The sequence below is a fragment of the Oncorhynchus nerka genome, linkage group LG28 (assembly GCF_034236695.1).
Source record: "Oncorhynchus nerka isolate Pitt River linkage group LG28, Oner_Uvic_2.0, whole genome shotgun sequence".
NCBI lineage: Eukaryota > Metazoa > Chordata > Actinopteri > Salmoniformes > Salmonidae > Oncorhynchus > Oncorhynchus nerka.
In genome coordinates this window covers 14003642-14015178 of record NC_088423.1, presented here as the reverse complement: position 1 = coordinate 14015178, position 11537 = coordinate 14003642, and the positions used below count along the sequence as shown (strand labels likewise).

The 11537-nt window shown below is 40.2% G+C and overlaps 1 protein-coding gene and 1 long non-coding RNA gene across 2 annotated transcripts; one reads left to right on the top strand and one right to left on the bottom strand.

The window, feature by feature from the left end:
- The first annotated feature begins 416 nt into the window (after window positions 1-416).
- Window positions 417-4250, top strand: LOC115112636 (uncharacterized). Its single transcript, XR_003860983.2, has 2 exons — window positions 417-533; window positions 2461-4250. It is a non-coding gene; the product is annotated as an uncharacterized LOC115112636 (long non-coding RNA).
- A 192-nt stretch (window positions 4251-4442) lies between these two features.
- LOC115112635 (forkhead box protein L3-like) lies at window positions 4443-8295 on the bottom strand. The gene is made up of 4 exons (XM_029639666.2): window positions 7877-8295; window positions 7025-7126; window positions 6865-6931; window positions 4443-6451 (listed from the first exon to the last, which is right to left on the bottom strand). Exons 1-4 carry the CDS (start codon window positions 8020-8022, stop codon window positions 5981-5983), a joined length of 786 nt encoding a protein of 261 aa, XP_029495526.2. The 5' UTR covers window positions 8023-8295; the 3' UTR covers window positions 4443-5980.
- Between the last annotated feature and the right edge of the window lie 3242 nt (window positions 8296-11537).

The window sequence follows — 11537 nt, the reverse complement described above, 5'->3', positions numbered from 1 at the left end:
AATGCTGTATATATAGTTATGTTGAGTCTAGACTGTATCAATTTGTCTGATACATTTGTGTGCAGTTTTGGCTGTGCATGATTACATATGCTTGCAAAGAAATAAAACAAAGTACATTACTGTACATTAGTGTACTGTGGAACAGAAGTAAACCTTTTCATGGCTTCTGCCTCACATACAGTACTCTAGTCTAATTTGACCTACAGTAACCATTCACCTTGCTGTGAAACACTGCATTCCCTCCAATCCTCACCCCATGGCTCTCTATCATCCGTATTCTTCCTTAGGGGGGCAGGACCTAACCGCCAGTAGTCTAGGGGCTCTCCCATTGGTTGTTTAGGATCACCTCATCTGGAGCATAACTAGCTCCTCACATTCTGCTCCATACTGCCTGCTGCATTTTCCCGGTCAAAAATATGGGCGTGTCCTATTGCACAACTGTTGCTTTGCACAAGCTTGCTGACAATGTGTAGACACTTGTCCACAAATTCTATTCTGTTATATTCCATAACGTGTGGATTTTACTTTGGAAGGTAAATCTTAGTAATAATATATTGTTGCATTAGATGGATGTTTGTTCTTCTTGTTGCGAAATTTTATGGCAATGTACATGTATTTTGCAGTGTGTTCATTATTCATATTTGATTGATTATTTACTGAATTATCTCAATCTTGTATAATAATCCATTCTCATCATTTCAACGCTATACTTTACTATAATCTGACATTTTTGGAAAATGTGAATGATTTAAGTGACCCCGCCAAAACACTTTCATTGTAATAACTAGAAGATTCAAAACCTTTATGAAAACCAGTCTATGAAAACCTCGAAGAAAAACATGTGATCATGCCACATGCGATCGAGTACTGCATTGAAGACTTCCGTATTGTCCAGTAATGTGATAGTGGTAACAGGACATCGATCTGAGAGAGAGGAAAGCTGCCTCTGCGTTATCATTGATTGAAATAGATTGAGATGTCCTAATAATCAATTACATGATTAAAATCACACAGCTCTTGATTAAAGTATTAGAGCAGTCTGAGCATAGGCCAGGGATAATCAACTAGATTCAGCCTCGGGATGATTTTTTCTGGAACAGATGGTTGGGGGCCGGGACATAATTACAAATACTTTGTAGACTACAAATTGAACACAGAAAACCCAAACAGATATTTGTCTAAAACATAATAACTTTGAACCTTGCTTAAATTTGTATACGATCACGTGTTTCAATTATGCATGGGAATACCTGGGAACAAATGTATTTTCTTTAGAGTAAGACATTGTTGGAGGATGGGGTACTAAACTGACAAGGAATTGTTTTAAACTGGTCATACTATGGATCATTTTTAATTGATAAAATGTAGATTTTGGGCTTTACTACTAAAGCCTAGAGAAACACATTGAATAACACATTCATAACAGTCAAAAAAGAAACCATAAGAAACAAGGTTTTGAAGTGTCTCCTAAATCTAGGAGATATAAGAAAACTCAGGAAATACATATATATGTATTTTTGTACACATATTTAACCCCTTTTTTGGGGGTATGCACAAAATCACCTTCATCCTCCCATTAGTTTAAAAAAAAAACGGTACCATGACACTTGTGGGGGTCGGATATGGATATCCCGTGACACTTGTGGGGGTCGTAGAGCAAAACGGAGAACACCATCGTTTTTGTGAGAGTCTCCCCTTTCCATTGCCTGGTAGTAGTTTAGTTTGTATGTTAAACCATTCGTACGCTACAGATGTTTACGTGAGAAGACCGATTTCAGGATGTCTCATGGTCTCACAAAGACCGCTCTAGCTTTGCCAAGTGTGACACTGGCAGATGCAGTGGATTGAGATACATCCAATGCAAAAAAAACAACTAAACTCTAGCTTAAACTGACACATTTTATTGGGATTTCTTTGTGATGTAACTTAGATTGAAGTCAATCGACTCTAGGAGGTTAAATTAAAATCACTTGGAGCTGATTTCCTGGTGTTTTTGCAGTGTTTTATGTCCAACAATGAACATATTGATACAATCTTCGGCAAAATCATTCGCAAGGAGATTCCCGCAAAAATATTATTTGAAGATGATATATATATATATATATATATATAATGTTAAATTAAAGACAAAAATGTTTTTAGTTTTTGTTTAGAAAACTTGGGGGGCCAAATAAAACCACCCACAGGCCAAATGTGGCCCGTTGGGGAACCCTGGCATAGGCCGACTTACACGACAACATGAATTAACAAGTGGTCTTACAGTCGCCCAGCCTCTATTAATGTCAATGGTCTCTTGCCCTCCCCTTTTCTAGTGGTTGTTTACATGGGACCATGGATCTTTGCAGTACATAGTAGTATCAAAGATTCTGATAACCTTTTATCTGTGGTAGAACCCACTGAAGGCAGTAGCGGTGTAAAACAGACAGGATTCATGATGTTCTTCTCTTCCTCTCTCTTCAGTTTCAATGGAAACATGACAATCACAGTTCACATTCTAAGCTGTGAGCAGCTCCTACTGGTCAAACTGGGTGTGAGAAGGCAAATGGCCATGTGCAAGCAGCGCTGGAAGGGACTGGGACTAACGACCGTCAATCAGCCCGTACACTCATAGCAAAGCAGCAAAATTGACTGACGTGTGTCTCTGTGTGTCTGTGTGCGGGTGTGTGTGTGTGAAAGAGAGAGACTGACTGGCATGCGTGCGTTTGTGTGTATTGACCAGGGCTGTGGTGCATTGTAGTTGCATTGCATGTGTGTGTACATGGTGTGCAATGCGCCTTCCATGCAACACAGAGCTGTGTCATGATAACACACACATTGTGCATGCTGTGTCAAGGTCTGATTCTGAAACTTTTTAATGTCATTGTCTGCCGTCTTCTCATCTATCATTTCATGATAAATGCATATTAATTATTGTATTTTCACCCAAAGGACATGACTGTGAAGTGTGAGTACTGAAACATGGGACAATATAATGTGAATATAATGTAACCCTAACCCTAGCTTTTTAAAGCTTTTTAAAGCACTTATAGATGTTGTCACACATAATATTCTTGAAGATGATTTACAAGATGTTGACTCAGCAACAACAAGTGGCTGTCTCAGATTGGTCCATCAAACATTGGATTAGACATTGTGTTCTGTCTATGGTCTTAGTAAGCTGCTTCCCAAATGGCACCATATTCCCTACATAGTGCACTACTTTTGAGAAGAGCCCTACGGGTCCTGCTCATAAATACTGCACTATATAGGGAATAGGGTGTCATTTGGGACATACACTAAGGGAATAAGGTGTCATTTGGGACTCATAGTAAGCTCTGCCAGGCTTCCTGACTGGAACAAATAGACATGTTACTGGAGGTGGAGGAGAAATGAGGGCTTACACTTTATTTTACAGTCCGATGTTTACTTGCTATTTACTAAGAGTCGCAAGCTACCGTAACTACATAGTAATTAGCTAACAAATTACTCTCATTTCTTTTGAGATTCACTGAAGTGCCTCAACATATAAAGTGGTTCCTGCTTGCTAGGCAGTTATATGCCAATTCTCAGTGAATAGTGATGTAAAATAAGGGATACTTCCCATATTTCTCTTACATCCTATTTCATTTCTTACACCCTTCTAGTCATTTTTAATCACCCGTTTGGGGTTTAGCAGGGACATCCTAACAGGTCTCCAGTAGCAGGAGGCATACGGGGCCTGAAGGAGCTACAGTAAATATAATCTAACTGTAAACACATCTAAACTGACATTGATTTGACATCCAGTGTTGATGTTCTCATTCAAAACACATTTAAAAGCCATTTTAAAACTGGCATATTCCACCCCGCAGAATCTACCCCTGGCCCTTTAACTTGTTCTGTAAATGGGACTTCGAATGGATTCAAATGTATGTGAGTCCTTTCTGGCTTCTCAGGCTATTCCAACCCATCTTCATTAGCTAGATGCAAGCCTGATATCATTACCCAGCAATCTGCATTCCATTGTAGGACTGGTACATAAGCAAGTCCCATACAACAAACTGCACCCTTACCCCCTCCAATCCCCTCCTACCACAGCTCAAAGAAATCATGGTTGTTAGTCAAGTAAGGAGAAATTACACAGCCTCCCCCATATACAAACATACACTGTATTGTATTGTTTATAAACAACAACACACATATTTATAATGAGATTCACGATCATAGTCATGTTGAAAATTACTCCCAAGAATGAAAATCCAATTATAAAATAAACGCTGTAGATTAAATGACTTACTTGTGTTTATGATTTAGATGTTATTAACGTTGCAGATCGTTTCTTTCCCAATTTCCTTCTCCCTATTCCACTCAATCTACCCTGCGCTGCACATTTCAACATTACCTACCTGCAACATAGCCCACAGCAGGTTGACGTTTATTGGGATGAGTCTTGTCCTGGAGGCAGGCAGAACTGGGTGATTTCTGCTAGATAGGCCAACTGCAGAGTCAGTTTTTTTTTGCTCAATATGACATAAATAAAGGTAAAAAATGTTGACAGCCTCAAAATGCTTTTAAAATATTTTGCGAAAATGTTTGGATTAATAAATAAAAAAATCCCAAGAAAAATAAATCAAACATGAAATGAAGATGTTTAATAAATGTAATAGACGCCGTTCTAGAACCCTTGAGTCCGCAGCTACAGATTCATTGACAACATAATGTGTGTACCGACTTTTCCCCTGCCTGTGCTCTTTCTCTTTGGTGTCTCAACACAGACCCATGCAGACCCAGACCAGCCTTGCAGCACTTTATGCTAAGTTAATTTACCCAAATAGGCCTACATCCACAGCGCCACCTTATATCAACAGCTTCGTTAATGGAAACCTACTGATCCATAACAGTGGTGGTGCTAGACGTTGGCTGGAGGGCCAAGCAGGTATGAATGTTAATATCACTGATCGATCACAGGATTTGCAAGGAGGCATATGCCGGTGTGTTTAATTATAATTGCGTCAGGGTGGTCGGGAGGGGGTTGCGGCAGTGTTATGGCAGGCCTCGTGTATTTGACTAGGGTCACATCTCGTTCTCACCTTGCAAGTGTAATGCTATATTAAATGCCACTCATGTTAAGTGTTGTTGTGTTCTGTTGAACCCCCTCCTGTCCTGAATGATGTAGTCACGGCATAATATAAAGGTTAAATTGAAAATTGTCCCTTCAAACAAGCAAGAGAAACCCGGCAATGATTGATATCCCTCCTCATAACAGGGAAATAAATGTTAGCAGAGTAGACCCCATGTTTAAACTCCTGCATACAATATATGAATATAATGTATTTTAATGGAGTGCCTGGATTAAATATGGACTATATCAATCTCAGGAGAATTTAAAAGGTCATTGGGAAAGATTAGGTTTGGCGAGGGCTCAGCCTGGATGAATTCAACCTCATGATAATTGCCTTCAATCACAACAAGGGTTGAAGCGGCTGAGTACCAGATGTGACATGTGCCCTTTACCCTGTTCATTGCTTTGACACTTTCACTAACCCAAAACATTGTAGAGATTATTACCTTTTCATCTTAATAGTTTATGATGATATCACACTCCCTTCAGTTTGATCAGATGTATCATACAGTCAGCATCATCTGTATTATCCTTAAAAAGACATGATATAGATTATAGATATTAAATAGGTGAATCATTATTTTCACAGACCTTCGTAACAGAACGTCCTACTTTATGAATAAAGCGTAATGTAAACATGTATGCCTTGGGACAAGACTATGAACAGTGTACACGTTTCTTTTGAGTGTAGACTAATGTATATTTACTATAATCAACTAGGATCCACAGCACAATACTTGACCTCTCTATGTTATTTAATCACAGGACAAGTCAATAAAATATCCCCTTGCGCAAAAGGGCAGTCTTTCGATCTCTTCATTTAATAATTCAGATATGGAGGAGAAACCATCCAGTCTTTCAGATGTAGTCTCGCTCTCTTTGTAGTCAAGACTGTGACACTCACAGGGTCCAGAAGTGCAGGTTGAGGTGTTGGGGCTCCAGAACGTGTATGTGGGGCTCTGTTGTACCACTATGTGGGGGTCTGAAGCCCGGCAGAGGGGGGTCTGGGGTGGAGAGGATGTATTCAATACTGAATTTAATTTCCGGTTCAGGTTTCCCCTGGCAGTTTGGGTTGAGGGGGTTGTGGTGACCTGGTCTGTAGGCAGGGCTGATGGAGCAGAAGGAGTCCGGGTTGGGGTTAGGATCGGTCCGCCTGGTAGAGCCACTTTGTTGGTTGTTGATGTTGTTATTGTTGTTGTTGTTTACTGGGAGAAAAGGCTCCCCAGGCTCTCTGAAACCAATCTTCATGTTGCGTCGGCGCCGGCGCCGGCGAAAGTTGCCGTTCTCAAAGAGGTCGAGCATGGACTCACAACCGGTGGCGAAGGTCCAGTAGTTGCCTTTCCCCTTCTCATTTCCCTCTGTGCGGGGAACCTGGAGGGAAAATTAAAAAACACACCAAGAAGAAAAAATAAATAAACCCGTCATTTTTGAGATCACGCTCAAATGTGAATTCTACACACAGTACTGTAATGAAACAGTGTTATGTCTGTTACCATTTTTGCTGATATTGTGTGCAAAAAAGTATTTGCTTACAATTCATACAGTCGATTGGTATGTGTGTATGTAAACGTGTATGCCTGTCTTTACAGTTACCTTATTATTGTAATACATTTTATAAGTTTCATACAATATTTAATCAATGAGGATAAAATATTATAGTCTTATATATTATTCTTACTGATATCAACTTGTATCGAAGATTGTGATAACATTTGTACTCTGATAATGATTCTTAATCAAATGATCAAATATCATCACACAACATGTGATAAAATGTCCCTTACCTTAACAAAGCAGCTGTTGAGAGAGAGGTTGTGTCGTATGGAGTTTTGCCATGCCCTCTGGTTGGACCTGTAGTGGATAAAGGAAACACTACTCTGTCAAACTGAATTTGTGGAAGGTATCCAGAAAATGTCTGTTGAATAGACATGTGAAGCTCCTGACCGGTAGTAGGGAAAGCGCTTCATGATGAACTCATAGATCCCTGACAGGGTGACCCGGTGCTCTGGACTCTGCTGGATGGCCATGGCTATCAACGCTATGTAACTGAGGAGAAAGGGCAGACAGAAACTTACAAAAAGTAAAATGATTAATTTGTTGGTTTTCACATTGAAATTCACAAGAACATGGTTGGAGAGTAACTGATTACATACCTCTTAAGGGGAAAGTAATCCAAAAGTACCTGAAAGTAATTAGGTTACATTACTGAATTTTGGTAATCCAAAAGTGACGTTTACTGATTAAAATTTGGGACAGGTAACTAGTAACTGTAACGGATTACATTTAGAAAGTAACCTACCCAACCCTGACCAAGAATATATTGATAAAACGGATTCAAATTATATTCAAGGAAACTGGTTTAATATTCTTAATTATGATACTAATTTAATTTGGATATTGGTTGAAATACCACAATCTGATTAAAATAATACAACAATATTTGGTTATTTGAAATTAAGAAAATAAGGAAACTGAGAATCTGGTTGGTCTATAGCCTACTTATAGTTGACTTTGTTTTGTTTCTTATAGGTTCATCTCTTTAACAGAATTTAAACTAATCCAGTAAAATGTTTTTAATGTGTTGCATTACATTCCTTTGGGATTTATATTATGGTCTATAAAATACCAAAATAATTGTAATTTCTTTAGTACTTTTTTACACATTAAAACTAACTAAACATAAAGTAATATTTTAATACATAATTTATAATAGCTTAGATCATGAATAATGCTAATAACAATACTTGATAATTATATTATAAATTCATAAGCCTATATTAATCATAAGAATTCTACCTGTAAGCAGGTCGACACATCTTCTTGTCTTCATCAGTGCTGCAGGAAGGGTATCCATCTCCATCATAGTTGAAGCAGTTATATGGATACTGTGAGTTATCAAACATGTCTACACTTCCACACTGGCTATTATCGGACTGCTTCATCTAATTAACAAATAAAGGCAGGTTTTTACCACCCTCGAAATACCAACAAAAGCAGACACTTGTTTCCTTTACAGTGAATGTCAACGATCTTCTACTCTAGCATACTCTACTCATAGTGGTAGCTACTGAGAATGAAGTCTACCTTCTCCCTCGTTGATGACTGGGTCCCAAGGAACCCCCACTCTCCTCCTGACTGGCTGACTGTTGGTCCCCAGCTACTGTAGGCTAGGCTAGCGCCGATAAGACATGCCATGCACCAAATGACTTGGCCAGCCCAACAAATGCTGTCTGCTTGAATGTCTGAACCCAGGGCGTGATCAACTGGTAGCTAGACTAATCTCTGTCTCACTTTGAATGTGGGTGGTCTATAGCCTACTTAGAATTGACTTTGCTTTGTTTCTTATAGGTTCATCTACCTAACAGAATTTAAACTAATCCAATTCTAGCAAACCTCACATCTCCATCGCTCTCTTTCTATTGTTTGTCTTCAGCCTAACTCTTTAAAAAGTGTGTTGTGTAAAGATTATACTTTTTTCTGTCCAATGTTGTTTTTTGTGTGTGTGTGTGTGTGTGTATGTGGGGTGGGGGGGGGGTGGGGTTCCTTGCGTTTTAGTCAACAAGGAGAGTTTTGTAGATGCAGTCTATAACGCTGTATAATGGCCGCAAATTGTGTTTCCGTGAAACAGGGGATGTGTGTTCAGACAGGCTCCTAAAGGGGCATGTAGGTCTCTCCAGGCAGCTGACACAGACCGGAGAAAACAGCCGTGGCGAGGCCTCCATGTGTGGTCTGCTGGGATCCAGTAGATTCATTGTTGTAGCGGCCCTTTGTGTGATTATATCGATGCGACCAGAACCGTTTTAAAATGCAATTCTGTGTTTACTAATTCTATACTAATGGGGCAACGAAGTGTCAACACCCAGGTCAATTTTAAAGAGTCAAACAAGATTGAACATTTTAGATGTCTATGTCCAAATAAAAAGAGTCCTATTCTCAGATCATGTAATTGTGCATTTTCCAAATGAATAAAACATTCAAGTAATGGCATGAAAAATGTGCCCAACCATATGCTGGCAGCCTAGGTATGGTGCATTAGGAACGTTTTCAGAAAGTATTCAGACCCTTATCCTTATTCTAAAAAATATTAAATAGGTTTTTCCCCCCCCTCATCAATCTACACACAATACCCCATAACAGGTTTAGTCATTTTTGCAAATGTATAAAAAATATGAAACATAATATTCACATAAGTATTCAGACCCTTAATTCAATACTTTGTTGAAGCACCTGTGGCAGCAATTACAGCCTTGAGTCTTCTTGGGTATGACGCTACAAGCTTGGCACACCTGTATTTGGGGAGTTTCCCCCATTCCTCTCTGCAGATCCTCTCAAGCTCTGTCAGGTTGGATGTGGAGTGTTGCTGCACAGCTATTTTCAGGTTTCTCCAGAGATGTTCGATCGGGTTCAAGTCCAAGCTCTGGCTGGGCTAGTCAAGGACATTCAGAGTCTTGTTCGGAAGCACTCCCGTGCTGTGTTGGCTGTGTGCTTAGGGTTGTTGTCCTGTTGGAAGGTGAAGCTTCGCCCCAGTCTGAGATCCTGAGCACTCTGGAGCAGGTTTTCATCAATGATCTCTCTGTACTTTGCTCCGTTCATCTTTTCCTCGATCCTGACTAGTCTCCCAGTCCCTACCACTGAAAACATCCCCACAGCATGATGCTTCACCATAGGGATGGTTGCAGGTTTCCTCCAGACATGATGCTTGCCATTCAGACCAAAGAGTTCCTTCTTGGTTTTATTAGAGCACTGTTTCTCATGGTCTGAGAGTCTATAGGTGCCTTTTGGCAAACTCCAAGCAGGCTGACACGTGCCATTTACTGAGGAGTGGTTTCCGTATGGCCGCTCTATCATAAAGGCCTGATTGGTGGAGTGCTGCAGAGTTGGTTGTCCTTCTGGAAGGTTCTCCCATCTCCACAGAGGAAGCTCTGTCAGAGTGACCATTGGGTTCTTGGCCAGCTCTAGGAAGAGTCTTGGTGGTTCCAGACTTCTTCCATTTAAGAATGATGGAGGCCACTGTGTTCTTGGGAACCTTCAATGCTGCAGAAATATTTTGGTACCCTTCCCCAGATCTGTGCCTCAACACAATCCTGTCTCAGAGCTCTACGGACAATTCCTTCGACCTCGTGGATTGAATTTTGCTCTGACATGCACTGTCAACTGTGGGACCTTATGTAGACAGGTGTGTGCCTTTCCAAATTATGTCCAATCAATTGAATTTACCACAAATGGACTCCAATCAAGTTGTAGAAACATCTCAAGGATAATCAACTGAAACAGGATGCACCAGAGCTCAATTTTGAGTCTCATAGCAAAGGGTCTGAAGACTTACAGTAACAGTAAAAAGTTGTAGAATAATAGTGAAGATATCAAAACCATGAAATAACACATATGGAATCATGTAGTAACCAAAAAAGTGTCAAACAAATCAAAATATATCAAAGTAGCCACCCTTTACCTTGATGAACTCTTTGCACACTCTTGGCATTCTCTCAACTAGCTTCACCTGGAATGTTTTTCCAACAGTCTTGAAGAAGTTCCCATATATGCTAAGCACTTGTTGGCTGCTTTTCCTTCACTCTGCAGTCCAACTCATCCCAAACCATCTCAATTGGTTGAGGTCGAATGATTGTGGATGCCAGGTCTTCTGATGCAGCACTCGATTACTCTCCTTCTTGGTCAAATAGCCCTTACACAGCCTGGAGGTGTGTTGGGTCATTGTCCTGTTGAAAAACAAATGAAAGTCCCGATAAGCGCAAAATAGATGGGATGTCGTATCGCTGCGGAATGCTATGGTAGCCATTCTGGTTAAGTGTACCTTGAATTCTAAATAAATCACTGACAGTGTCATCATCAAAGCACCCCCACACCATCATACTTCCTCCTCCATGCTTCACAGTGGGAACCACACATGCAGAGATCATCCGTTCACCTACTCTGCGTCTCACAAAGACACGTGGGTTGGAACCAAAAATCTCAAATTTGGACTCATCACACCAAAGGAGAAATTTCCACCAGTCTAATGTCTATTGCTCGTGTTTCTTGGCCCAAGCAAGTCTCTTCTTCTTATTGGTGTCCTTTAGTAGCGTTTTTTTGCAGCAATTCGACCACGAAGGCCTGATTCACACAGTCTCCTCTGAACAGTTGATGTTGATGTCACGTCCTGACCTTAGTTCCTTTTTTATGTCTCTGTTTTAGCGTGGTCAGGGCGTGAGTTGGGGTGGGCATTTGATGTTTTTGGTCTATGTTTTGTATTTCTGCTTTTGGTCTGGTATGGTTCCCAATCAGAGGCAGCTGTCAATCGTTGTCTCTGATTGAGAACCATACTTAGGTAGCCTGTGTTCCCACTATGATTTGTGGGTAGTTGTTTTCTGTTTTGTGTATTCACCTGACAGAACTGTTTTGTTTCTTCCTTTCACTTTGTTATTTTGTTTCGTGTGTTCAGTCTAATAAATGAACATGG